The sequence below is a fragment of the Lampris incognitus genome, chromosome 9 (genome assembly GCF_029633865.1).
Source record: "Lampris incognitus isolate fLamInc1 chromosome 9, fLamInc1.hap2, whole genome shotgun sequence".
Classification (NCBI taxonomy): domain Eukaryota; kingdom Metazoa; phylum Chordata; class Actinopteri; order Lampriformes; family Lampridae; genus Lampris; species Lampris incognitus.
The window spans coordinates 13,225,041-13,252,982 of NC_079219.1; the positions used below are offsets into that span (position 1 = coordinate 13,225,041).

At 44.5% G+C, this 27,942-nt stretch overlaps 1 protein-coding gene across 1 annotated transcript; it reads left to right on the forward strand.

The window, feature by feature from the left end:
- Positions 1-27,942, forward strand: spaca6 (sperm acrosome associated 6). Its single transcript, XM_056286360.1, has 10 exons — positions 1-687; positions 8,380-8,440; positions 24,272-24,358; positions 24,570-24,641; positions 24,906-24,929; positions 26,048-26,125; positions 26,693-26,796; positions 26,978-27,134; positions 27,465-27,651; positions 27,827-27,942. Exons 2-10 carry the CDS (start codon positions 8,425-8,427, stop codon positions 27,924-27,926), a joined length of 825 nt encoding a protein of 274 aa, XP_056142335.1. The 5' UTR covers positions 1-687; positions 8,380-8,424; the 3' UTR covers positions 27,927-27,942.

Below are 27,942 nucleotides of genomic sequence, written 5' to 3' on the forward strand. Positions count from 1 at the left end.
CTCTCTCTTTCAGTCTCTGTCCCTCCCTCTGTCGTTCGCTCCACCATTCCTGCCCTGCTCGCCAGCACACATAACACACATGAGCACACGCGCACACACACACACACACACATGCGCGCGCACGCAAGCGATGACTGATGCCTCCTCTCTCCCTCCCTCTCTCTAGCATTCTCTTTCTCCTGGCTCTCGATCTCTCCGCTGCACCACCAAGACTTTTCTCCTTCCTGTGTATATTTGTTCTCTCTCGGCAGTGCATACTGGAACCGGTTCTGTGCAGCGTCAGCACATGCTATCCCGGTCAGAAACGAGCAGCAGCTCCGTCTACTTCGCACTCGCTGTCTGACTGATCCGCTTCTTTTTTCTCTTTACTTTCCCACACACACACACACACACACACACACACACACACACACTGATATCCTTTGTCCGGTAGATATATTTTCCCTTAGCCGTATTCTTCCTTCAAAGTCCTGTGAACGGTGGGATCAAAGAAAAGATAAAGGTGAGGAAAGGGAGGAGAAGCAACAAAGAAAAGGGATAGAATTTTGAGGAATGGATAGACACAAGGCTGGAGTGAAATATGGATGCAAGGCTGCAAGTCAAGAAGGAAAGCGCTAACAAGAGAGTGAGGAAGAGGGGAGAGACGGGAAGAATCCAGTTGGAATCGGGTCACAATCGCGGGAAAAGGTAAAAAAAAAAAATGGCCTGACTTGCGCGACTTGTACTTGAACTGTGTTGTTTTGTGAGGAATCCGGTCAGATATACACTGTCCTAAAAAAAAAGTCTACCTCTGCATGTGATTTTAAATTACAAGCTCTATAAAAGTCTATCGTATGTCATTTTTCTTTTATTGATTTTATTTTCTATGACTTGGCTTCTCTTGTGTTTCGTTTTCCTTGTTCCGCTGTGGTACAAAAAAGCATTTCTGTCTGTTTGTGTACTTGAAGTAATTTTCCTTCCTCCCACTCTAGCTCCACGTTTCATCCATTCTACCAAGTGAAATGCACCCACCTCCTTTATTTTCCTTACTTTTTTAGTATGTTAATATAGTATTACAAACAGTTCCCTTGCATGAAATGAAAGTTAGTATGAGTTAAAGACTCAGCCTGGTCTCGGGGCCTAGTTCTGAGGATGAAGGGGAAGGAAGAACGGGGTCAGAGCACACATTTTGCGCCATTACTGTGTTTGGTCAGTGCCTTTGTAAAATGTTTATGTCTTCCATAGTTCTGTAACTGGCTACTGATTTAATGTTTTCTGTATAGTTTTGAGTCCTTTCTCATAGTCTGCGCAAATAATGATAAGACTTGAGAAGGACACTGTCTAGTTGCATTACTGGGGTATCATCGTCATCGTACCTGCTCCGGGAGGGACACCGCTTTTCCTCTACTTCCCTTTGCATGTTTGTTTGTGTTTTCAGTATGTCTGCCTTTTACACTACACACTATCGAGCCCTATCCGTATGTCTGTTGCTGTCTACTGAAACCATGGCCTAACTGTTCTCAGTATATTTTTGCTTGGCCCCAATGCAGCTCCTTACTATCCCAGTTTGTCCTCAGCCTTGCATCCATTGTTTAATTAGTGGCGCTGCCGTTTCAGTCAGCTCTGCATATGCATGCGAGGACCTGCGTTACATCCTCATTCTGTCCATACCCTTGACACATCCATCCATTTCCATGGAGACCTATATGCTCCGAGCTCCTGTATCTCTGCGCCCCAGCTGCCAACCTACCAGGGTGCACCATTTGGCAGAGGCAGAAATAGGGTTTTTCCTGATAGGTAGTCATCAGAGGGTGACTGTTAGGGATGGCAGTGGTTTGATAACCACTGGAGTTAATGTCTGAATGGAGGTTTAACTCAGGACTTACTCATGGAATCAAAGTCCCTAACAGTCAACCATGATTATCATTGGTTGGTTACAGCTTATAGAAAAGGTTTACCCAAGATCTGCTGCTGCTCAGACTGCTGCTCTTTCGTGATGTCAAGTTAACTCAATGAAGCTGTGACCACTTTGGTGCTCTGCCATCGGTCTGTCTATCTCAAGTTCAATAGTATTCAAGCTCTGTCAGCAGCCTGACAGAATGTTAACAGTTAAAACACAGTGGCCTTGTGAACTTTCCATTAGTTTTACACAGGTGTTGGGATCATTTACATCATGTAGTGCCGTGGCCCATCACATGCTGCCGTGGGAGAGTGACAGCACATCATAACTGTTAAAGCATATTACCACTTAGTTACAGCTTTAAAATGCTAGCAGTTCCTGGTGATCACAACAGTAATGAATACCTCACCAGTAATAATGGATTTTCCACCCAGGCTGATTGCACCGACTCCAAATGTGTCAGTTATTTAAAACCTCCACTACTTGAGGCTGCCATTTTTCTGTTCATCGGGCTCTCCCAGCACATCTCAACATGAGAGTGCAGAGGAGACCATTAATGTGCTTCACTTTATAAAACATAACTCAGGCAGCCCTATCAATTATGTAGCTCTGGTGTGACGAAGAGGGAATGGGCCAAACTCAACAGGCAACGGGGTCCATCGTGGAAGGAAGCATGTGACCACTATGGATGTGCTTCTGCTCTCACAGTCTGTGTGAGAGCTGTTCCCCCTGGACTCCATGTTCTAGTTACATCAGTGTTTGTCTGTATTCTCTGGCACATGGGGCTGAAATGGGGTCGGAGCTAAGAAAGCTCCATCGAAGCATCAACAGGGCTTTTCGTAAAGCTATCCCGTTATGTGTTGCCTACAAATATTATGCAGGACACGTTGTTATGGCAATCTCTGTCTCTTAGTAGATATGAAGGATGTTTTCTTATTTCCCACAACTCCCGGGCTGTGCATGTTCTTATTGTTTTGATAAGACTGTTCAATTTATAGTTTAGCCTGGACCTTAAGTTGGTTCATTTGTTACTTTTATAAATGCACTTGTCTTTTCTGATCATGAAATTTGATGCACAAACTGGTTTCTTCTGTCCAACCAAGTTTGTCAATCAAGAGCTTCGTTGACATGTTTCTGTTTCTGATATTGTGGATGATCTGCGGAATCTGTAGGGAACTCAATATTGTTTATGGATTTATACTTCACACACACACACACATATATATATATATATATATATATATATATATATATATATATATATATATATATATATAAACACAACAATTGTCTTTTTTTTGCATGGAAAACAACATTGATAACTGCATTTTTCATTTCCCATACTTGAGTCTTTTCACCGTATATCATAAAGCATAGGGCTTCATCTAGTAGAATAGCACGCGGTAGGTCTTCTCAGTGTCAGTCGTATCCCTTTTTGTGAGGCGTTTGTGTGCCGCCCTTCTGTTCACTGCAGTTTTAGTCATTTTTCAACAATTAAATTTTGAGTAAAGAATCCTTCTTCATGCCCCCACCACCCCCACTGCTGGCGGAGCAGCCAGGTGGTCATCGCGCGTATTGCGATGGAGGCAGCGGTGGTGGTGTGGGGGTTAATATCTGCGGGCTGTAGGAATGTGTTTGGAGTCAGCGGTGAGAATTCCTCAGTTCGGCATTAGTAGGTCACAGCATTGCCTCTTACCTCGGCAAACTATCTAGATCCCTCTTCCCCCGTCTGTGTCTTCGCTTTCCCACTCTTCCGCTCCCTCTCTCTTTCTCTCTCGTTTGATCTCCCCCCTTCACCGCCATGATCCTAACCCCCCTTTCTCTTTGTCTGTCTTTTTTTTTTCTGTGTTCCCTCCCCGGTTCTGAACATCACCATCTCCCCTCTCCTCTCTCTCACTCACTCACCGACATCTAAGAGCCTGAGGTGTTGTGGGGGTAGGGTAGAAGAGAAAAATAGACTGTATATGTGTGTGTGTGTGGGGGGGATATGTGTGACAATTGTATTAAGGTACTCATTTCTGCTAGCCTGGTTTCCTCTTCAGTACTTTCAGTCATTTATGATTTATGATGCAGGGTTCCTGAGGAATGGCCATTGTTGATGTCATCATTGTCTATTCATATCCTCTCATGACCTACCTTCTCACCGTGGACCGGTGGTTAAACACAGCACCGCCTCATAGCCTGTCTTCAGTCCAAGAGTATTGCAGGGTGTCTGTCTTAAGTTTAAACAAACCCAAAATCCTCTGGCCAGTATTTTCCAAATATGTGGTGGTTCATGGGTTTATACTCTCAAGTTCAAGAATGTAATTAACTCGTCTTTACTTACCGTGTTGGGTCTTGCAGTGTATTGCTAATGCTCCAAAGGCTCCAGCATTACAGCCAGTTTGCCTTGATGTGGCGCACAGCGCTCTGCAGCGGTGGCCATGGAACTAGCTGCCCACGTTCCAAAGCTACACCCTTCAGCATGCCAGCCCCTTGGTGCCAGACAGTAGGAGAGAATACAAACGGACAAGAGGATGAGAGAGAGAGAGAGAGAGAGAGAGAGAGAGAGAGAGAGAGAGAGAGAGAGAGAGAGAGAGAGAGCAAAGGCAAGAAAAAAGGGGGAGAGCAGAAGGAGTGCCAGATGGGTAGAGGTGCAGACGATTGGGTAGACGAAGAGCAGGGTCGGCGAAGAGAAGGGAGAATGGGTAGGTAGAAGAAAGAAAGGACTTGATGATCCAAAACTGAGACGAGGATAAGCGGAGGAAACATGAGGAAAGAGAGGAGGGATCCCTTGTGTTATCGCATTAGAACTCAGTGAGTTATTAGGAAATGAACCTCGTGTTTGAGGACAACAAATGCACACACCAGCAGCAATAAAGCATCTCCTTTACACAGAGAAAATAGTGAGGAATTTGGTGAGGAGTTTCAAAGAACAGAAATTATGTTTACCGAGATGTGGAGTATAGCATCAAAATATCCGAAATAGCGCCCCCGAAATAAAAAGCGAATTTGCAGACACTTTCGGGCAAAAGTTGGAAGAGTTGACAATGGAAGTAAAGACTCCCACTGCTGCCTGTTCTTCAGGATGGGATGCCGGGGTCACATCTGTAAGATGAAAGGAGAGGCAGCGGTCGGCTGGTTCCACAGAGGGATGGAAAGGTCAGGAAGTGGCCCCAGCACAAACACCAGACTCATTGTTCAAGTTCAAGGTAACACTGAATAGCACTTTTCATCCAGTTAGCCAGGCCCTCTGGCCTGAGCAGTTGCTGTTTTAAAAAGGGGTCATAGTTACAGGAAAACATTGCTGTTGACAATCTCCGGCATTCACGGTGTCGAGATGCTATAATTGCCAACTAATTGGTACAGTTATAGTTGCATACATAATACGGTTTCAGTTTAGAGCATTGTCTGTGGAGAAGATGGGTGGCACTTTATTTATTTATTTATGCCCCCCCTTTTTTTTTTCTCCCCAATTGCATCTGACCAATTACCCCACTCTTCTGAGCCGTCCCGGTCGCTGCTCCACCCCCTCTGCCGATCCGGGAGGGCTGCAGACTACCACATGCCTCCTCTGATACGTGTGGAGACATCGGCTGCTTCTTTTCACCTGACAATGAGGAGTTTCTCCAGGAGGACATAGCGCATGGGAGGATCGTGCTATTCCCCACAGTTCCCCCTCCCCCCTGAACAGGCGTCGCAACCGACCAGAGGAGGCGCTAGTGCAGCAACCAGGACACATACCCACATCTGGCTTACCACCTGCAGACAAGGCCCAATTATGTCTGTAAGAATGCCCGACCAGGCCGGAGGTAGCACGGGGTTTCAAACCGGCGATCCCCCGTGTTGGTAGGCAACGGAATAGACCGCTACGCTACCCGGATGCCCCCTCCAGTGGATGGCACTTAAAACAAATAACAAAGAAAAACTAATTGGGTTGTTTAAAGTAGTGTGTGTGTGTGTGTGTGTACAGGTAGATGTAGCTGGTGCTCAGCTGTGGCTAGTTTGTGCCCTCTTAGACAATAGACAAGGTCACCACCAAAGGGTCAGACATCAGGGCAACCTCCCCCCACCACTAAGCCCCCATACCCTCCCATTCACACCCTCTGTTGTGTCTGTTTGGTCGTCAGTTCCTCATTAACTCCTCACAGGGGATTTCCTGTTCACCTCCCTCCCCTCGTCCCTCGTTCCTGTTCAAAATGGAGCTGCAGATTATGTCTTTTTAAAAAACATGAATAATTCAGGGACTTGCGGTTATTGTGCGGAGGATGCAAACGAACTGCCTGAAAAGGCGCAACTAAACGCCGAGATTGAAGTAGATAGGGACTGTCCTGCCAAACTAACTCTAGTGCCACATCTATGGAAATGCAGCACTGTAATTGATGGCTTTGTACTCTCAGTCAGTGCCTTACTGCACGTGCATGGCCTTCATATACTTACACACACACACACACACATACAAACACACACACACACACAAGCCCACGCGAACACGGCCACATAATTCTGAGTCTGAGTCACCCCCTTAACAGAAAGTCAATAACAATACAGGAATGATTAATCAGTCCCTCTGTTGCCCCTCCCTCCCTCCGCACCACCTTCTACTCTCTGTTCTCAACCCCACTCACCCTCTCTCAGCTTAGTATTGATCTGAATGCATTTGCTTCCCATTTATCCGTTAGCCCCCCCCCCCATCCCACCCTCCCCCATCGCGTATACACCGCCGCCGCTGCATCGAGCGGTCACAAAGAACCTTTTACACAGGAGAGTCTGTCAAGCTTGCGCATGTGCACGCTCTCGCACAGACACACACACACACACACACACACACACACACACTGTCTTGCTCTTGTATACACAAATTCGTAAAATACTGTGTCACATGCGTCATTAGCATTGATACTCATAGGTCCTATACCTTATTACATTATCCCTGAGGTTTTTCATCTCTTTACTCTGGACTCCTAATTTGCGCGGTCTCATTCATAGCTCAGGTGCATGCGTGTTGCGCACGTGCATGCTTGGATGCATATGTGCACACGCATGTACACATACACATCGATCAAAACTCTACGCGGGTATCTAAAAGGTTTGAATGACAGCTCATTTGACCCCCCCCCCCTTACTTCCACCCACCCCCTTGTACCATTCTGGTCGGTGGCAGTCAGGTTGCCATGACACCAGACTGTTTTGTCTGCCCTTTGACCTCTTTAAGGGGTGCTGTGGTCAATCAGGCATTACATGCGAGAGGCGAATAGAAGGGAGAAGAGGAGGGGAGGGGGGGGATGTATTTCCTCTGTAAAAATGAGGTCCAAGGGGTTCTTCTATACATCCGCTGTGTACAGAGCAGGAGGTGGGGAGCTAGAGAGGCTCACAGTGAAACAAAGACACATGTGCACATATAGACATGGCAGCGCTCTGCAAGGGTAAATGAACTAGGCTGGCGCTCCCAGGGGGTGGGGAGTTATTATGCTCATTGTGCAGTCGGCCAGCTGAAGCCGTTTGGCTGCTTCTTTTGAAGTTATATTTATCAAGCCCGAGCAGGAGGCTTAACACTCCAAGCTGGTGCATTGCTTTGTCCAGATTGCAGAAAGCCCATGTGTAGTATTTATGTAGATGACATCGAGATATCAGGAATTAAACATCCTCAGATGTGAATCCAAATGTCTTCCAGTGATCTCCGAGAGAGAGAACGAAGCATGAAACAGAATTTATGTAAGCCATCATACCATAGAATGTTTGCCGTCGGTAATGTCTCCCTCCCTGACACCTTCAAGCAGTGAGTGTAAAGTGATTGTGTCTAATGGGGTGTGTTGCTTTGTTACACATTGTTATCTCAAGTAATTGCCACTTGCCAAGCAGCAAGCGCTCACAGCGAGCTGTGTGCCGATCACGGTACGTTCATACTGTAAATATTTATTAAGGAAATCACTCGGAAAGGGAAAGCAACGTACTTGTGCTTTTCATAAAGCTTTTGAAATTAGGCTAATTATAATGTAATTCATTGCACAGCGAAAGACCCTTTTGCTGCATCAATTAATCATTTCCCTTTCCTTGCATGCTAACCGTGACGTGTATGTTATCATCTATGTTTGCTGTCATTAGGTACAGAATCTTCTCACATGCTCTTAAATGTGATGATAGTTGATTGAGTAATCGAGTCATTTGGGCTGCAACTATGTTTGTCAGCCTCATTTCAGCTATCTCATTACAGTGTGACTATATAACCCAGAGATAGAGTGTTTGTGATGTATGGTGGAATGCTGGTGTGAAAGAACATTCAAATACATGAGAAAAATGTCCACACAAAGAAATCCACTTGGGTTTTGACTATGCAAAGGGTCAGACAGTAGTCCATCTTGCAGGAGTAATGAACATTTTAAATAAAGACCCTACAGAGTCCAAGGCTTTATTTTCCACTGGCTTGCCATTTTCCAGTCGAGCTCATCCACAAAAAAAAAAGAGTAGGTCTCACTTGTTAGGCTCGTCGTAACCTCTATTCTTCTCTCCATTTGTTTCAGTGGATCATCTGTCCTCTTCAGAGGAGCACCTGGTACCCACTCACGATGGAGTGTTCACAAGGTAATACCATTTCTATCTTACGCACACAAGGCCAAGTTTTCAGCTATTCAGCCACCCAGCGCAGGCTTCTTTTCCATTTATCCAGCCATTCAAACAACCACCCAGCCATCTATTTTTCCTACATCCTGGGGGTGGTAATCACCTTGGCGGCTCCTAAGCATAGGTCGCTATATAAACAGCAACAACCTCATTTTTTCCTCATTGGCATGAGGGGGGAAAAAACAGCTTTGTTTAAAAAGAATCATCCTGCCTTTGATTAATAACAATAAGAAATCACACCGAGATAAGGTTAGGGTTTGTTTTGTTTTTTAATCTCAGATGAGCCTTTGCCAAGAGGGCATTATGTGCCTATATATATGTGTGTGTGTATGTGTGTGTGTGTGTGTGTGTGTGTGTGTGTGTGTGTGTGTGTATGTATATATATATATATATATATATATATATATATACACATACACACACAACACTCATTTGTTGAGCACTTTTATCAACACCATTGACAGTTTACAAACAAACAAACAAAAAACTCTCTCTCTCTCTCTCTCTCTCTCTCTCTCTCTCTATATATATATATATATATAAATATAGTCAAATTCATAAATAAGGTCTGTAATCTTCCCTAGGATGCCAAATATAATGTACTTTCACAGTCATAGTTTCTTAAATCTTTATCGAACAATTTTCTTTTAGCCATACTCTCCCATCCTTCAGTCTTTCACGTGCGTTACACTATTGTGCGTGGGATTTGACCGCTGTGAAACGGATTTGCCCAATTCTATTAAAATTTTCCACACCGTTAAACTTTGGTGTCTTATCTGCGTTCAGTAAAATAGTGAAGGCTTCCGACCTACGCTGTCCAAATCGTAACCATTTCTCCAAAATCTCACCAATGACTTGAACTATTCCTTGAAACATACTCACTTGTAATGTGAGAATAGAAGCTAACGATGAGCTAAACCAAAGTGTTAAGGCACAAACTAGGAAGAAAAACGTTTCTGGATTTCTGTTGTTGGTCCTTTCAAGTAGCATGATTATAAATGTCATTGAATTCATTTATTATCCCTCAGATGACATCCCAAGCACTAAAGATTGCATGCGTATGGTTTCCTTTATGCGTCTCAGTTTCTTTCATGAAACTGCATGGACTGAAGGAGACTAATGGCTTTGCAGCATTCCATGCACATAATATTTATTAAGTATTATACAAAATGCACCGAACATATAACTTCATGGACACAAAGCTATTAAAGCTAATGAATGTGCATAGTATGTTATTTTGAAAAGGAGGGGTTTCTTAGTCCTCTTGAATAGCAGAGTTGATATAAAACACCAAAACTGGCAAAATTTTATTATTTATCCCTAATACCTACATGAATTATCAGTAATTGCAGTTGTATATGTTTGGCTGGTTCTCTTGAGTATATTGCTTATATCACTTTATTTCCCTGCTTTAAACCTGTACTCCTTAAGTTAGATAGCTCAGACACTCATTGCTAGTCAGGTAACACATTCATCATGCCGCGATGACTGATAATGCTGACAGAACGATGCCGCAGCTGTCCAAATGCTACAGAGAAGGCAAAGATAGAATCAGCTCTCCCCACTGTTTTATCAGTTTTGTTTTTTTAAGGTTATCTGTTTCATATAAGTTTTGTATGATGTGTATGTAATCATGTTCAAGAGTGTGTTGAATAGGACATAATTGCAGTTAGCCTGTAATATTCATTTGTATACCACATCCCCAGGTATCAAGTCAGTGGTACTTCACTGGTAGACGTTTGAACGGATGCTGCTTTTCTCAGCGGTACACCCTCCGAACACACACGGCTACACAAAAAGTCCCCCTGAACTGAAACACAAGTAGGACAATTCCCCCATAGAAAATGTATGTCTGGAATGGCATGGTCTACAATATTTCATCATGCGTCCGTTTGTAACGTTTGAAGGGTAAAAGTACATCAAGGCCCAACACACCAGCCTGGTAAAGACTGACTGCTGTGCTGTAGCAACCAGTTGGCTAGTTGCCAGGTGGTAAGGGTTGCCAGGCAAAAGGTTCCCATGGCAACACTAATTTTGTCACCTTGGTATATGAGGCTGGCATCAACCAAAACAGATTAATGTAGGACAGAGCGTTGCTCTCAGCTGGAAAAAGTGCATGCATATTTCAGCAGATCAGAGCTTTACTCTCTTACATTACCAGTGACTACGTTGCAACATTAACTTGATCTAATCCTCACTCAGAGACTTTGCATGCTGTACTCCATGGCAGGGCATTTGCAGAAGTGATTTATTGAAAGTAGTCATGTGGCATGTTTCAAATATGTACTGAAGTCGTATCAACTGATACCCCGAGGTGATGGGTTTCAAACAAATATTCTGCATTTTTTTTTCTAACGTTAGATTGTGTTCACATCATCACATCGCTATTCTGAAGGAAAATGTTCTCAAGCACCGACAAATGAGTACCTCACACACCCTGAGAATGGATTGAAGTCGGATCTCTGTCACAACATTATATCTGTTGAAGAGGGGGGATGTAAAGCAGTCACATAGTTGGACAGAAAGTCATAGCTGTCTTTTCTCTTGGTCCATGCGGAATATCAAAGGTTGAAAGGAGAGTTCAGAATCAAAGGATCGATCCAGTTACTTTCCATAGTGAAGCAGCCTTTTATTCCTGAAAACACGCAGGCGGGCCTTTGTAGCAGAAGTGTTCAGAAAGAAAACAAGACAAATCAGGGGAGAGGGGTAGCTGACAGTGGCACAATCAAACTGCATTTCTGCGTGATTTAACTGAAAATATTGCAGACGGGGAATTAAGTAGAGGACTTCATAGCTGTAAAAAGACAGGCCAGGGTATCGGGACAGAAAAAGCATGAGGGGTATGAAGACAGAGGGCAGAGCTGGAGGCGGGAAATGTGGACCCCGGAGGTGGGGAGCAGAAAAGGCTGAGTGAGGGGGGGGAAAAAGGAGGAGGGGGGTCTTTATTGACAGGAGAGTGAGGGCTATAGGGGAAGGAAGGGAGGCAGACAAGAGGAGATTAGGAATTTGAACACATTCCAATAATAAAGGGGCAGGGAAGGAGACGCTAAGAAAGAAATTCTCATGGCAACATTTAGATGGTTGCACTGGCATAGTCATAGCAACACCTCACTCAATTGGTTAAAGGGCAGGGTTGAGGCAGGTCAACGCCGTGTGAGCATCTCTCTTTCTTCTCACGCACCAGGCTAATCCACAGAGAAGTATTGCGTAGTTCAAAAAGAGGTCTACGGAAAGAGAGGTGGGGCAGTGTTCGGTCACTGATCTTGCTTCATTTCCTGTTTGGCAATACATTCTGATGTTCCTTTGTTAGAAGATGGATCCCTCAAAGCCCATATCCCATGCCCCTTTACTCTGCAGAGATTTCAAAGCCTCCACGCTGTTCAGTGTGCCATTGTCTTACAGTTCATCTGTTTCTGACTCAGTCGATGGCCTCAGCTTTAACTGTACTATTCAAGTATGACAGCATGTTTATGCCAATAACACTCCTTTAGACATGTTGTCATGATCAGATGCTGCTGGCATGCTTTAATTGGCATCAACACAGCATTTCATTTTGTGTTTGCGTGATGGTTTAGAGTGCTTCTTGCATCAGTACAAGATGTACTGTGCCAACAACATTTGAGCTAATAAGAACTACCGCATCTATACAGAGGGTCCACTGGCAACAGAAATTTCACATTGTAAGTTATTCATCACTGTGTATGACTTAAGGAACATTCTGTTTTGACTGTGGTCTTAAGGGGACTTTAAGTCTCCCAGATTTGAGCAACACGGCTGTGGAACAAGTGTTTTCAGTCAGTGCTGCTTCCAGACTGTGTGGACCAAATAGGTTCTTAGATGAATTTATGATGAGTTTGCAACAGTTATTCCCAGCACGTTTAAATAAAGTATAAAGGAGCCGTTGTTCATTTCCGCTCGTAGCCTTCCTGACTGAATTAGAAAAGCTATGAATACCATGGGCAATGAAAAAATACATACATTTGCAATATCCTTCATATACCAATTAACAGGATAGTCAAAGTAGCGTTGTTTATAAGCAATATTTTTTGGTACCCCCCCCCCCCCCAATCCTATTCCAATACCTACTCTTGTGTGGGAAATGAAGGAACCGGATTTAGAGAGACTGTGAGAAGTGGGCTAACAGAGCAAGTTTGAAGAGCCACCAGTAGAGGGCGACAACACCATAGAAATCAAAATGAAATAATTCAAATCATAGAAACTCATCTGAACTCAAATCAAATCCTTTGTAATAGTTTTTGACTTGGCGTGAGAGGCTTAGAAGTGGGAGAATTTCAGTATTCAAGTGTGTCTTGACACCTCTGTTGGGAAGTTTCTCACGTAGGAAGGAAGGAAATGGGAGATTATAATGACTTTTGTTTTAAAGTAATGGCTTCCTTTTTGTCTGCAGCCCCCCCCACTCTCCCATGTCACACCTCTGCTCCCACCACTGGCTCCCAGTAGCCATGTATAACCGATTTAAATTCACTGTTCTGCCGGCCTAGCGTTGCACCACCTTACCTTCAGACCCCAGTGTAGCCCTTATCGCAGCGCAGGTACTGTGCTCTGCAGTAATTTTGCACTTGGCAGCGAGAGGACCTGGCCATTGCCCCACCCAGTCTAGATGCTTCCCCTGGCTGCTAAACTGTAGAGTAATTTTCTCTCCGCCACTTGGACTGCGGAGTCACTCCCCATCGTTGAATAATTCCCCCTTTTTCTTCTCTCTTTGTGCCTAACCCTTATACCTTCACCGGCACTCCATAATGCTGTTAGTCTTTCTGTCGGAGGAAAACATTGGTTTAACTGCACAACCACACACGTTAGATATTGTCCGAAACACATACAGCCTAAACTTTTGAGCAAATGTTCGGCAATAAAGACATTTAGCGTAGGTTAAAACAAGGGGGCGTATGATATTTGTTTTACATCTACACATCAAAAAGGCAACAACTCCAGACTATCCTTTCCGTTCGGAGATTGAAGTTTTTCCAAAGAGGTGAATATCTCTATAAGAGCTGAGACATTTACATGACCACTTGTGAGGCTGTCACTCCTAGCTACAAATCATTCGTCACAAGGCAAAGGGACAAAGAAGGGCAGTCGCTCTACATTTGAGGTTTAAAGCCAGACAAGGAGTGACTGGATGACTGATAGACAAGTGGACAGGCAGACACACTTATAGTACCGTCTAAGCAGACAGACAAATGGACCCTTGACCTGCTGGTGAAGATCTTATCCGGGGAGACACTCTACAGTCTGTGCTCTGCGGTGTGAGGTAGTTGGTTGTATGGTTTCGCATAATAAACAGCACGGAGATAACTGTACAACCTTCTAGCTTTCCCTGCGGAGTCACCTCTTGCCACAGCTAACGTGCCCCCCCACCCCACCCCACTCCATTCCATCACACCCCAGCAGAGAGGTAAGTATGCTGTCAGTCTGCCAGAGGATCCTCTAGCGGTTAATGAGTGGACGTACTATTTTCCATCGCACTGCCATTTGCTGGAGGTCTGCTCAGTTATTAGTGTTTTCTCACCACAGAAATACACTCATGAAATGTTCACCACCCACTCACGAGCTCGCCTTTCATTATGAACAACCGCAGTGGGTCAGCAGGTTGGTTAGGAGGACCGCCTAGTGGTTTAGACGTCGTTGTCTAAGAACTAATTAGAAATGGCTCAGACTTACTGACCAAGCACCTCCTTGGAAGGACATCGAGCCTTTCATGCGTATCTATCAACCCGTTCAGACAGGACCAGACGGCTTCACTAGACGTCAGACCGCATGTACATATGTTTCTCATACGGTGTATTCTCTTTCACTGTGAAAGCTCCAGTCACTCTGTGTGTCTACCAGGCAATAATTCACTGGAGCAATAAAACACTGGATACCACGGCTGGTCAGACAGTAGCTTTACATCAGTATGGTGCCTCTGTACGATGTGGTGTGGGTCCGACTAATACCTGCTGGTACTTTTTTTTTTACTACACTCGCACACTATGTACCCAGATTCTTATCTTTGCATCCCAGGGAGTATGCACAACCATGTTGCATCTTACCTGGCCAGACGTACCGGCTGCTGCTTTGTGCAGCCCCCCAGCCCCCACCCACCCCTCCTCACCCGCCTGTGCTCGCCTCACAAATACACGCATGCGCACCAACGCAAACGTACACCAATTTATCCACTCTCCTTGCCCTGCACCCCCCACCAATCCACCCTCCCTCCCCCTCCCCGCTCCCAAACCCTCCCAGTGTGTCTGACTGGTGGTTGAGGCAACAACCATCTGCAGTGCGTTATAGCTGGCTGTCCTGGAAGGGGAGAAAGAAAGGGGGCACATATCAGAATTGTGCTGATTCGGCGCTGGCGGTTGTCGTGTTCTTTATCATCCCCATGCAACACCATTTTCCTGCCAGAGTAGAGGACTGAACATCTGTCAGTTCCAAGGTGTGCGGGGCAAGGACAATATACACCGGAGTCAGTCATATTGCCCTTCCTCTCTGCGTATATGTCATACAGCGATTGAGTAAAGATTGTTGATTTCATTGATTTATTCCGTGGGGCACGGCTCATCCTATTTGCAGATGTGTGCATCGTCTGCCGGACTTTTCTTACATTTGCACCTGACGTACATCTGCAGGTGGTTTCACACACATAGACTCCTGCTCTCACACAGACACTCACATGCATGCAACTACACAGGTAATAAAGCTTTGTGTTGTTCCCCAACCATCTCGTAAAGAGCAACATGCATTCCCCTTCACGCACCTATACATTTATCTTGCATCTAAACTCAACTTGATAAGTTACTTTGTGTTGAAGTGTCATTTTTAGTTTTGCGTTTGAAAAAACGGGGAAGAGCATGGGGGGAGGGGAACTTGGAAAGCACTGTAATGGGTAGACTGCTGCCAGGGCATATGCATGCAGTAAGACCGTGTTTTTCGGTTTTCTCAGTAAAGAACAGCAAAGAGTAACCCGGTCCTGAGACTAGACAAGGCAGGCACCATCCCAGACTGATGATGTCATCCCTGTGGAACACTCCCAGTGCTTTGTCTCACAATGGCACTGCGGAGTTGAGCCGCAGGCACGCACACGCACGCACCACACATACATGCTTATAGACACACACCTGTCTGTGACATTCTGCGTATGTCACTCAAAATCATAGGCCTCGACGTTGTCCCTGCCAAAAGATGGGGTTGTTTGTTTTTTTGTTTGTTTTGTTTTTTAGAAGAATGATCTCGGGCATGGTTAAAATGTTCTGGTGGACAGACACAGGAACAGGCAAGCGTTTTAAAATGCAAATTGTTCAACGTACAGTATATATACAGAAACTTTGTCTCGGTGACATTGATGCAGAAACATATTTTGCATCCCTGCAGCATATCGGAGGAGAACATGGTGTTGGACCTTACATTAAGGCAGTGAATTAACATAATAAATAGATTATGTGTTTCATTTTTGTGCATTTAACAATGTCATTGTGCTAATTCAGTGAATACAGCATACAGTGGGATTGCAGCAGGAGAGGGGGCATGTATACTACTACAGTGTATACATGTATGCTGCTACAGTTTATACACGTATGCTGCTAAAGTGTATACATGTATACTGCTACAGTGTATACATGTATGCTGCTACAGTGTATACACGTATGCTGCTACAGTGTATACACGTATACTACTACAGTGTATACACGTGTGCTGCTACAGTTTATACACGTATGCTGCTACAGTGTATACACGTGTGCTGCTACAGTGTATACATGTATGCTGCTACAGTGAAGCCTGCATGCTTGAATCAATGGATGAAATAGCTTCTGAAGGGTTTAAAGTTTCCTAGAGTGGCATAATGTACAATGACTAACATGATCATTATTAATTTATTATGAGTGTTTTCTTTTATTTCGTTCCTATTTTTAATCTATTTCTTCATTTGCTGAGAGAAATCACAGCATCAGTTGAAAGCCTTTTGTTATCACAATCCGTCATGGTCTTTTTCACAGGTCTGGCGTTTGCAGCTTGAAACCAACAGGCTTTGAAACGGGGAGACTATGACAGATTGACGTGATTACCTGTTTTCTCATTTATATCACTTTCATAGCCACCCTTTGCTTTTTCTTTTTTTTTCTAGTCATATTACCTCGTCGTCAGTCCAGAGCTATTTTCACTGTCCTTGTGATGTTGCCTCATGTGCAAGAAAAAGGCTTTGGTCCCTCTGCCCAAAGCAAATTCTCCTTTTCATAGCACCCTTATTCACTGTTAAGGTTTCACACATTTTTGATCTAACGTTTTGGACAACATGGTTAAAACACTTTACCGATAATGATGGTAAAACACAAAGCATGTAGTGTTTACGCTCCTTCTCACGGAACAGATAGCCGACCAGTGGATCTAAATTAGATTCAGTCTCGGTTCTAAATTTCCCTTAGGGCCCTATAATTCACTTACACAATAAACACAAACGTAGCAATGACTTAACTATAGAGAAGCACAAATGTTTCGGATGTCAGAGTAGAACAATATATTTTCAAGCCTCAGACGTCTCAAGTGGAAAGGAAAAAAAAAGTTGGATGGAGATGAATATGTGCTGCAGGATGGTGAATAGGCACAACTGTTGCAGTTTCTTTGTTTTAACATGCAAGTAAAAAAAAACACTGTCAATTTATGCTGTTGTTCGGATATTTTTGGGATGCATGTGTCTTCACCTTGAAAATGAAATTTCTTCACACCTCGTCGTTTAATTCGCCCAACATTTCACTGACTTGAACAGCCCTCCCTTTCAAGAATATGGGGTTATGTCGCACCGAGCAGCCACGACCCTAACATCCTCCTCGGCGTATCATCCGCCCAAAATCTCAAGTTTTATTTGCCATCAAATATGCCATTAAGGCATTCTGTGTGATGGGCATAGCCTCCCGCAAACTGTTTCCCACCACCTCATTGAGCAGTTTTTTTGTTTTTGTGTTTTGCGTTGTTTTTGTATTCGTGGGCCCGGTGTCACACAGTATGAGCATTACCATTAATCTTGTTATCAGTTTAATGATGCCGTGATTGCCGTAAACACAGGAGGAGGCGGTAACGTCAGACTCTCAGGTTCATGAGACTCCCAGGCTTTCTGTTTTCCTCTCTGTTCTCATCCTATTAGAAATTCTGACCCTCCCCCTCCATTCCCCTCCCCGCTTCCCCGTCTCTCGCACACAGTTCCTCTCGTTCCCAGAAAACAAACATGCGCAGACACTCGCACATGCACACACACGCACACATATGTATATGTATGTACGTGCAGACAGACAAACATACATACTTGTGGACACACGCACACACAAAAACGTACACTCACTCATGCCTGCACGTGCACACACATGCACACATGCATGTAACACATGCACATAACACTGCATCCTGATTTACTCCATTTCTCCATCTCTCACACTCACACACACACACACACACACACGTCTCACACACACACAGACTCGTAGCTACCAGACTGCAAGGGGGGTTAGTGGGCTAGTAGAGACGTGAGGCTGGAAAAACGTGAGAGGAGAACGAGGGAGACTGAAGAGTGAAGGCGAGAGAGTGAAAAGGAGAGAGAGGAAGGAGGAGAGGCGTCTTTGATGTGCAGTGGATGCAGTCGTGAGATTGCTAATAAGTAAAGAGAGAAGACGGGAGAATCAGACCCATTATTGCCAGAAGGAGGGGGTAAATGAATATCGGTGTGTCACCCTTGTCCGTAACTGTCTAACAGCGTGTGCACCGGGGCGGTGTAGCGGGCTTGTGTAATGGGAACATGTGAACCCATTTGGAAGTGCGCTTATTTTTGTGTAATCTTGTGCCCGCGTCTGTGTGATGGCTGTCATGACAAGACAAAAGGTGAGAGTCGGTATCTTTGCAGGTGGCAGTTGGGCAGCTCGGCAGAGATTAAAATAAGGGAATCGATACCATTGTCAGTACCCTACCTGCTGCTGGGCTGTCTGTCTGGCCCCAGTATAGCCAGCCATCAGAGAGAGAGAGAGAGAGATGGCGAGAGAGAGAGAGAGAGAGAGAGAGAGAGAGAGAGAGAGAGAGAGAGAGAGAGAGAGAGAGAGAGAGAGAGAGAGAGAGAGAGAGAGAGAGAGAGAGAGAGAGAGAGAGAGAGAGAGAGAGAGAGAGAGAGAGAGAGAGAGAGAGAGAGAGAGAGAGAGAGAGAGAGAGAGAGAGAGAGAGAGAGGGAGAGAGGGAGCGAGAGAGAGAGAGATTTTTCAGTGGAGAGCAAGCCAAAGCCCAGACACTCGCGCCGACCGGGAAAGAAAGGAAGAGACTGACTGGGGGCCTTTTTTCCTTTTCTTTCTTTCCTTCTTTTTTCCCATTTTCTTTCGAAAGGTGCTTGCGTATCGACATGTGGGCACGAAGAACTGTTTTATGTAAATTTTTGGGTAGGTTAAGTCGCTAGGTAGGTTTTTTTTTCCTCTACACTTTTTTTGTCAGCAATTCTTAAATCCATGTACACTGCTGGGCTCATGTAATTAGAAACGTAGTGACATGAATGGGGTCTACGAATCCTCACATTTGTGCATGTAGTTTTTTTTTTAATAACTTTATGCACTTCGGCTTGCAGTGCAAATGTGGCGTAGCGTGGGGGTCTGTGTGTTATCTCGAGCTATTGTTAACAGCCATTTAATAACCCGTGTGTGTGGATGTCTCGAGAACATGTAGTAGACATGTCACGTCTGCTGTTTTTCTCTGCTAGACAGTTTTTTGGGGTTTTTTTTTTACCCTTTCATTTTAAGCCTGCTCTAAAGCACGATGTTCTCTCGTGATTCTCCCTGTCTTCTACAACCTTAAATTTTGCATGCCGAATGAGGAATGATACCGGTATTATCTGCCTAATTCATGCCCCCCCCCCCAAAAAGGACAAAATAACGTGTTATGTTGGGCTGCATGGGTAGAGCATGGACATGAAACACAAAAGACTGTTTTTATTAGTTACTGCACGCTGATTTATTGGAGGAATGAACAGTTTTGTTCAAAGTGGGGTTTTTTTATTTGCAAAGGTAATCTCTAATAATCGTAGTTGCGAGTTATGATGTATTCTCTTATTACCTACCTTATTAGTTTGTCCAGGTGCACTGTCTGTTAGTCATTGTCATATCTTATCTAATATTGATAACCTTTGCAATATAGAATCTTGAAGCCTATAAGTTAGGCCAGTAGTATATGAAATGGCGTTATAGATGAGGAATTTCAAAGTAAAGTACATTTTATATGCCGCATAGCATGCACACAATGTGCACCTGTGTTGACATCTCAAAAGTTCCTTCATGCCAGTAGAGCTTGTCTCCAAGACAGACATGTCACGTCATAAAACATGTGTGCAGTGTGTGTGTCCGTATACCTTAGCATCAGGATCAATTTTATTTCCATTCTTCCCAGTCTACGTGTGCTATACTACCTGTCTACCAGTAGATGGCGCTGCTTTGATCCACCTCGACTCAATAAACTTCATTATATGGCTCTGCACTAAGGTCTGCTACATGTTACCACTGAGTGAGGAAAAGACCGTTTTGAACGACGGTTTGTGTTTCACTGGGACTTGATTGTCATTGTTTCACTTTTCCTCACAGATAGAGTGACATCATTTTGACTCGCCCAAACGGATTCAGGTCAGCCGTGTCCTCTCTTCCTCTTCCTCCCCTGTCAGCGTAGCCATCAGAAACTTGCTGTTTTCTACCTGGTAAGTGAGAACATAAAGCCTGCACTTCTCTCAGATCTTAGAGCCCATCGGGTGACATCATTATCCGGTGATCAAGCACGCTACGCAGATGCTGTCAAGCTCTCAAAACAAATTATGTCTTGGAACTTTTCCCCGGATTTGGTTTCATTTGAAACCGACAAAAAAGAAAGAAAAAAGAAAAACGTCCTACACGGCATCAAGATGCAAAAAAATAGACCAGTCTCGGTTTCTCGTACCGTTTAGGTAGCTGTATTTCATGTTCGAATGTAAGTACCCAGTATTCTCGTGTTCAACATGTGCATAGTATATGAAGCTCATTTGCTCTGGAAGACACAGAATGTGCTCACGGTCATTACTCACCAGGGCATTTCAGTGGTCGCTCAAAACACATGCTTCAAATGTAAATTGCATTCGCCGGCCATAGAATTTAACTTGATTTATTCTCGCTTGTGATGAACAGTGCTACAGTGTTAGTGATGTATATTGGAGGGGGGGGGGTGTTGAATTGGTTGATGTACATTTTAAGAAAATTGTTAAACCGGTTTGATTTTGACAGTTTTACCTGAGGTAAGAAGGAATGTGCCCGATGGATGAAAAGTTGACCAATGTGACAACTATAATATTCACGTAACGTATCAAACAACTCATTTTTATTTGAAATGGTCCGTTTTGCCTCTTTTCTGCTGCGAAACGAGAGGGTGCGTGATGCCGCAGAATCCAGATGTCAGATGAGGTCATGTCTTTGCCTCATTGCAGCAACTTTGCGGTTGCTCGTTTTATTTTTTAAGACATATTCCTTGTCAGCTGTTGCTTTTCTTTTTCTTTTTTTAAAAACATGTCTTAAGAGTTCCCTGTTAAATTTCATTTCCAAGTATGCCCCTCTGTCCCTGAGACCCTTAACCTGTGAGGTCAAAGCAGGTCACAGGTGAGGTCCTCGGGAACAGAGCTGCATTCAGTTTCAACGTACGACGCTGACTGAAACGAGCGGTTTGTCAAAATGGACATGCCCCTCGACCCCTGAACAAAATCTATATGTGTGTGTTGAGAATGTTGTGTGTAAATGTTGGGTGTTTCTTTTGACATCATCGCCGCTGCTTCGAACAGTTTCAAGTTCTGGAGTGGCGCCGTATAATACGTGCCGAGATGCGGGCATGGTCAGGTCTCTTTTTTGTCTTCATATGGATCTGTTGGCTTATCTCTTGTATGTTGCCTGATCTGAAGTAGGGTTTTTGTTGTAACTACAAACACAGCCTGTCATGTCGAATGATGTGACCGGGCTGTGACGGGCCGGATTCACAGACGGGAGGATTGTCTCGCCCTTATACAGTGGAAGAACTCTCAGGGGGCCAACCCTATTGGCTGGCTTTGTGTCATAGCTCTCGACGAGAGCCGGTAAGAAGACAGCCGAGGGTTGTGACCCCGTCAAATTTGTCGTCTTGAATATTCGAAAGGAGCCACGTCGCTTCGCGCTATACCGTCGGGCAGATTCTGTGTACTGTAAATGTATTGTGTGTATATGCTGCTGTGTGTCTCTTACCTGATTAATAAAAGGGGTTTATTCTGTTTGTGAGGAGCGAAATCTATTTCTGGAAGCCTGAAACCATTAAGCTCCAGAGGTGCTGGGTATGCAGCGATCTCTCACAGCACATATCTTTCCCGCAGGTTCGTCTCCGTGTTATCTGTCTTCGCACAGGTAGAGCCCTACGGGGTAGATCTTACCCGGGGGACGTTTTACGGATGTTACTCACATTTATTTGATGTCCGACAATGTGATATTCCAAAAAGAAAAGAAAAAAAATGTCGATAAAAGCGTCTGATACTTATGCAGTGGTTCCCCCCCCCCACATTTTCTGTAGCTCAGGATGAACAGATTTTATGTCCTTGTAAATACTGTAGACATGCATGAGGAGATTTCATCAGTGTCCTTGTCACCACACACATGCTGCACATGGAGAGCCATGCACGTGCTTAACTGCAGACAAACATGCACGCACGCACACACACACACACACACACACGTGTGCACACGTTTGGGACATCTCTTGCTGGGCTGACGGACTCGCTGTCTGACTTTGACAGTCCTGCAGCAGACTCTTGCCTAATATTGATTGGCTTGTCGGCGTGGAGACAGATGAATGCATTAGTACCCAGCTCACCCTGCTACTGGAAATATATTAAGTTCATGTGTTAGGCACCCCGTCTGGTTACCATGGAGATGCACCAGGAGTGAGGGACTGGGGGTGGGGTGGGGTGGGAGATGCGGGGATGGTGGGAGAGGATGGGAGAGGAGTGGGGGATACAGGATGCTTTGAGGCAGTCGATTTGATTTGTAGTCCCACGTTCTCTTCTTCTCTCTCTCTTTTTTTTGTCTCGCTTCCTCATTCTTGCACACCCTTTCCTGCCTTGCCTATCTTTCTGTCTTCTTCCACCTCACACCCCCCCCCCCCACTTTTCTCTCAGTATGATGTTCAACCTCTTCCTCCATATATATGTATCTTTTCCGTTCTACTTTGCAGATCTCTCAGCTCCTCATGTGAGGATTGGCACTTCTCCCTACCCCTGCTTTTCATTTTCCTATTGATTTTGGTGTCCTCTGCCTCTCCGCGTTTAGATCCCTCATTTTTACCTTGGCTTTCATTCTCAGTTCTCCCGTTCTCTAGACCACTAGCCGGACTTTATCCTTTATATATTTCTCCGGGGTTATCTTGCAGACAGGCTTCCCACTTTATCCCTTCTACGTACAAGAGCGTTTAACTCTCTGTATCCGTCTGTCTGCTCCCCCTCCTCTTACTCCTCCTCCTCCTCCTCCTCTTTTTTTCCCCTTCCCTGGCTCACTCCACCTCTGGGCTCTGCAGTAAAACTGGTGCATTGAGGCAGCAGGAAACAGGGAAATGGAGACAATAGAATGGAGGGCAGACATACGGGGGATGCAGAGGGGAGGCTGTGATGCTCTCATCTCATACCAAAGCCTGTTGATAAAAACGTGAGCGGGAGCCACCAAAATCCCCAGCATGCATTTCATATGCTATAAACTGGATACAACAATTGAATTTTCTATTGAAGACATCAGCTGTCTTTGTTCAAGGTAGCCTCGTGTGCAACGTGATGCACTGGTGAATTATGACATCATTTCCAGAATCCTTTGTACACGAGTTCCGGAATTCTTTGTACACTTGAGTGACAAATCACGTCCAGACATTCATTTCCCACATTGTCTCGTTGCATGATGGATATGTGGGGGTTTGTTTTATGGGTTTTGTGTGCTAGCCTGCAGATTAACCCCTCTCTCAACTGTTACCAGTGTTTCGTGGACGTGGAGAGCAGTCTCCGGCTGTGCTGGGGTCACATTCTGACTGAATACAATATCAGAAATGTTGACTCCTGCTTTCGGAAACTAGACCACATCTTCAACAACAATGAAGCGGTGATTGAGGCTGGACGAGTGGGTGAGACAAATGACCAAAATGGAGTCAGGTCTTTTTAAGGTTTTAAGGATTAACTCGTGGTCAGGACACTGATACAATGCTGTTCTGGAGGATAAGGGTGATGCTTTACATGTTCACATGCAGCGCTGTCCCAACATCCAGTTTCTGGTTTGCTCTGCATCCTTGTCACTAAGTCATTAAGTGCTCTCAATAAGGGTTATTTCTAAATCTGTAGCCGCATTGTCTGCGTTGCCCGCTCTGTACCAAATGTTCATTTACCTGTTCTGAAAGAGGGATCCCTCATTTTGATGCGCCTGCTGAGGTTTCTCCCATTTTTTTCCCCCCTGAAAAAGGTTTCTTTGGAGTTTTTAAACATCCAAATCAATGGTCTAAGGATAGGGGGGTGTTGCTTATTTTATCTACCTGCTTTTCATTGAATGAATGTAAAGCTCTCTGGGACCGTAACTGTGATCCAGGACGATAGGAATAAATCCGAGTTAACGCAAAGAGACACAAGAGACCAGATACACACAAAGAGATCGCTTGTGCAGTCACCCAAAATAATTGATCAGAAATATTAAGCAAATGCTCAGGCATACACGGTCATGTGCAGGAGAGTGACTTGTGAGGATGTGATAACACTCATTTGTTTTTTCCTAGGGAAAGGCTATGATGAACAGCTTAAAAAAATTCTGGATGCAGAGATCATGCCTCTGGTAGAGGAGTTTGACAAGCGGCTGAACAAAGGTAACCTACCACCTGTCCTGCTTAGCCAAATCACAAAAAAAGTGAAACAGTCCCTAGCGCTTTGGAATTGGTAAATTATGCCAGAAATGGAAATTAGAAACTAGAGATTCAAAAGGGTGCCCCAGGGCACACATTTTAACAGGATATATTTTAGCAAAATATTTCCCTTTTTTCCTTCTTCTTCTTTCTACTCCTCCTTTCCATCTGCCAGACACAGTGTATGAGGAAAGGTTGCAGACAGCAGCAGACAATTTCATTGCAGCTGCCTCCACACTGCCTAGGGGTGAGATACGTTCCCATCATCCCTTCTTCATCTTTTTTTTTCTTCCAGTTATAGCAAAGGCCCATATTAGCTCATTACTTCTCCCTCTGATCTCTCAATTCTCTCCATGCCAAAGTCGATGATTACCCTCTTACAGTCTTACAACTCGCAAAGTACAGTTGTGCTAAAGCGCAATTAAGCTAAATCATGTCGCTGAATATAAATTACATTTGGTGATCCAAAATCAACTACACCTCTGATAACTCTGAATTATTCCTTCCACAGTGTCTGGATGTTTCCCTCCATGTGGTCAGTAACTTTATTTGGTTTTATCTTCTCATGTTGATAATATTGTATCTGTCATATGTATTGAGTTTTATACCATGGTCAGGGTGAATACTTGGTTCTGATGAGCTGCAGGGTGTCCATTAATTCCTGATAGTGGACACCTCCTAAGTAGTACCAGTGAAACTGTCTGTTCACCGTTCTGAAATAATGCGCTGGCGGAAATGATTAATTTATTCAACTCGCTACTCGGCCGACAGTACGCATGGCCTATCATTTGTTTGTGAAAATCCGGGTATTGATTTGGGGACAATGACGTACGTGGCTGGCTAGCTAGCTAGTGTTGTTGTTAAACATACTGTCAAATTATATTGACTGTTTTTCAACCATACGCAACGTTATTGACTGATCTGACTAGTATAACGTTACCTTTCTGGCTCACAGCTGAGCCAAAGGGTTCTATGAGCTGAGCAGACCAGAAATCCTATCTAAGGTTCGTCCTATTTACTGAAATAGTGAAAAACGTTTCCATTGCATAAACCTTACGGGATCGTAATGATTCTTCCAGGTATTAGTGAAACCCTCAGGTGTTACCAGGGAAACTGAGTTATGGCCGGTGAAAAACTTTAGATTTTGATTGCGAAATGCAGGAAAATATGAATTAATGGTCTTAATTTTTTTTCTTCGGCAAATGACCATGGTAAGCGGGACAATGCCCTTCGAGGTGTCGATTATCAGGAATTATGGACGATGGGGAAGCCAGAGCCGTCCTGCCGTCAACCATTAATTCCTGATAATGGACACCTCGTCGGGCATTATCCCTTACATATTAACGTGTCCCTTAAGAAGTGGATATCGAAAATTGCCACTTCCTTCAGCAGCAATGGAAATAGAATTAAAAGGGTACGTGGAGATGATAAAATGAACTCATCATTTCCAAACTGAAATCGTTTTGTGTTGCAGCATAAACAGGTTTAGGCGTTAATAGAGAATAACAGTAAAAAACAATCTCAATGAACAAAGTTAAGACAACTGACGTCAGTGTTGTTTATTGTGCGATATTTGTACTTTGCTTCTGCTTTATTTTATTCTAGAGGCCAGGTCTATGCCACAAATCATTCTTATTTTTGTGAGTCCCTCAGGTTTTCAGGAAGCAGGCGCTGTGTACAACTGTATTACCTGCCAGTATGACTCCTGCGAGTTCCCCCTGGACTGTCCAGGTGAGTGACAGTAACGTCTCTGACACACTTGAGTACCCCCCCCCCAAAAAAAAAACGAAAAAAAAAACAGGATTACTGATTCTGTTACATCACCATTTTCAACAAAAAATGCAGGATGCTAATCCAGACTTGACTCGGTCTTACATAACTATTTTCACCTTCACAAGCATCCATTTGGTGGTTTTTATCCCTGAAAAGCTCTTAACAGAAAGGCGGGATTTGAAAAAGAGACCAAAGCCAGGTTTTACTTCCACACATAATATCTTTTGCACCAAGCCCCCCCAAGGCACTTTTTAAGCCCTTGGCTTCTTTATGCAAGGTGACAAGTTGACTCCCACATACTGTAGTATTCCTATCGACAGCGTACAGCACAGTCGCTGTTTAGCATATCATGGCTTTAACGCCAACCCTCCGAGACTGAGTTTAAGTGTTATCACTGGAAGGGCTCAGACTGCAAGAGCTGCTGCCCTCTGTGATGTGTGTGTGTGTGTGTGTGTGTGTGTGTGTGTGTGTGTGTGTGTGTGTGTGTGTGTGTGTGTGTGTGATTGGGGTATTTTCTCATTTCAGTCAAAGAAATCAAAGTAATGGAGAACAACAGGACGCGAATGTGGTGCGGCGTGCAATTTCCCTTACCCCATGATATTGAAGTGATCTGGAAGTACGCCGAAGCGGTACGTTTGACTTTAAGTATATTTATATTTAATCCCCGGAGGTCGCATTAGCATCTTAACACTCTCGTTCTGTATATGGTTTCTCAAACCCAGTTTTATTTTTCACCCACCGCTGTGTAGTATAAATTGAGGAACCGATCCATTCCGCTGGAATGTGAGCCGAGCTTTGTTCCCCTGACAGGTAAAGAGCCAGCAGGTGGATCAGTTTAGGGCGGTGACTGCAGGGGTGGACAGGCTGTACTCCATCCCATCAACCAGCCTACAGCATCAGGGCACCTACCAGTGTGAGATCTACGCAAACCAGCGTTCAGTTGTGCGACTGTACTACTACCTAACGGGTAAACAGATATATGGCTTGTTAAGTAAACACCGGCTTGTTAATTAAACTCGGGACCTCAAAAGAAACTGGTTAATCTTTGCGAGTTGTATTACTTGGTTTTGAATGATTATTCATTCATTTATTATTATTTATTACTTGAGATTGTATTTGACTGCCTCGTGCATCCCCACTAATCACTGGGGGTCACCTTATCCATCTCCATGTTTACCATTTTTTTCTCCTTTCCTTCTTTTGCCGTGTTACTCCTTTTATGCCCTTCATCCGTGTTCGCATTCTCCTTGCTCCCTCCTGCTGCCTCTTGCCGTCTCCCTCCATTTCGATTTCCAAGTGATCCCCCGGGCTGCGGTCGGCCACACGGAGCTTCAGGAGCTATTCGATCTGGCTCTGCTCCCAGGAGGCCGGATAGTCCCGGCGCCTGACGCCCCTCACGACTCCTTCGTGCTCCCGTCACCAGCGATTCTCACCGCCTGTCTGACTGCCCTGTTCCTGTTGCTGTTGCTGCTCCTCTCCCTGGGGTAATGCAGAGCTGTCATAAGGGACAGTTGTGTGGCAAAGAGAGTGGGATGTGCATACTTAAGTAAACAAGTGATTTCAAGATATCACTTGCTTTTGTGTAGATGTTCAGTGTATACAGCACTATGAAGTTTTACAGTGACCTCATGTCCCCTTCTTTGTCTTTGGCCCTTGCAGGGTTATGTACTGGTGGCCAAAACCAGCGAGCGTGAGCGATGGTGAACAGGCAGAGGCAGAGCCAACGTGTCCCGTTGAAGAAGTAAATGTGGTGCAATAAAGCCATTCAATTAAGC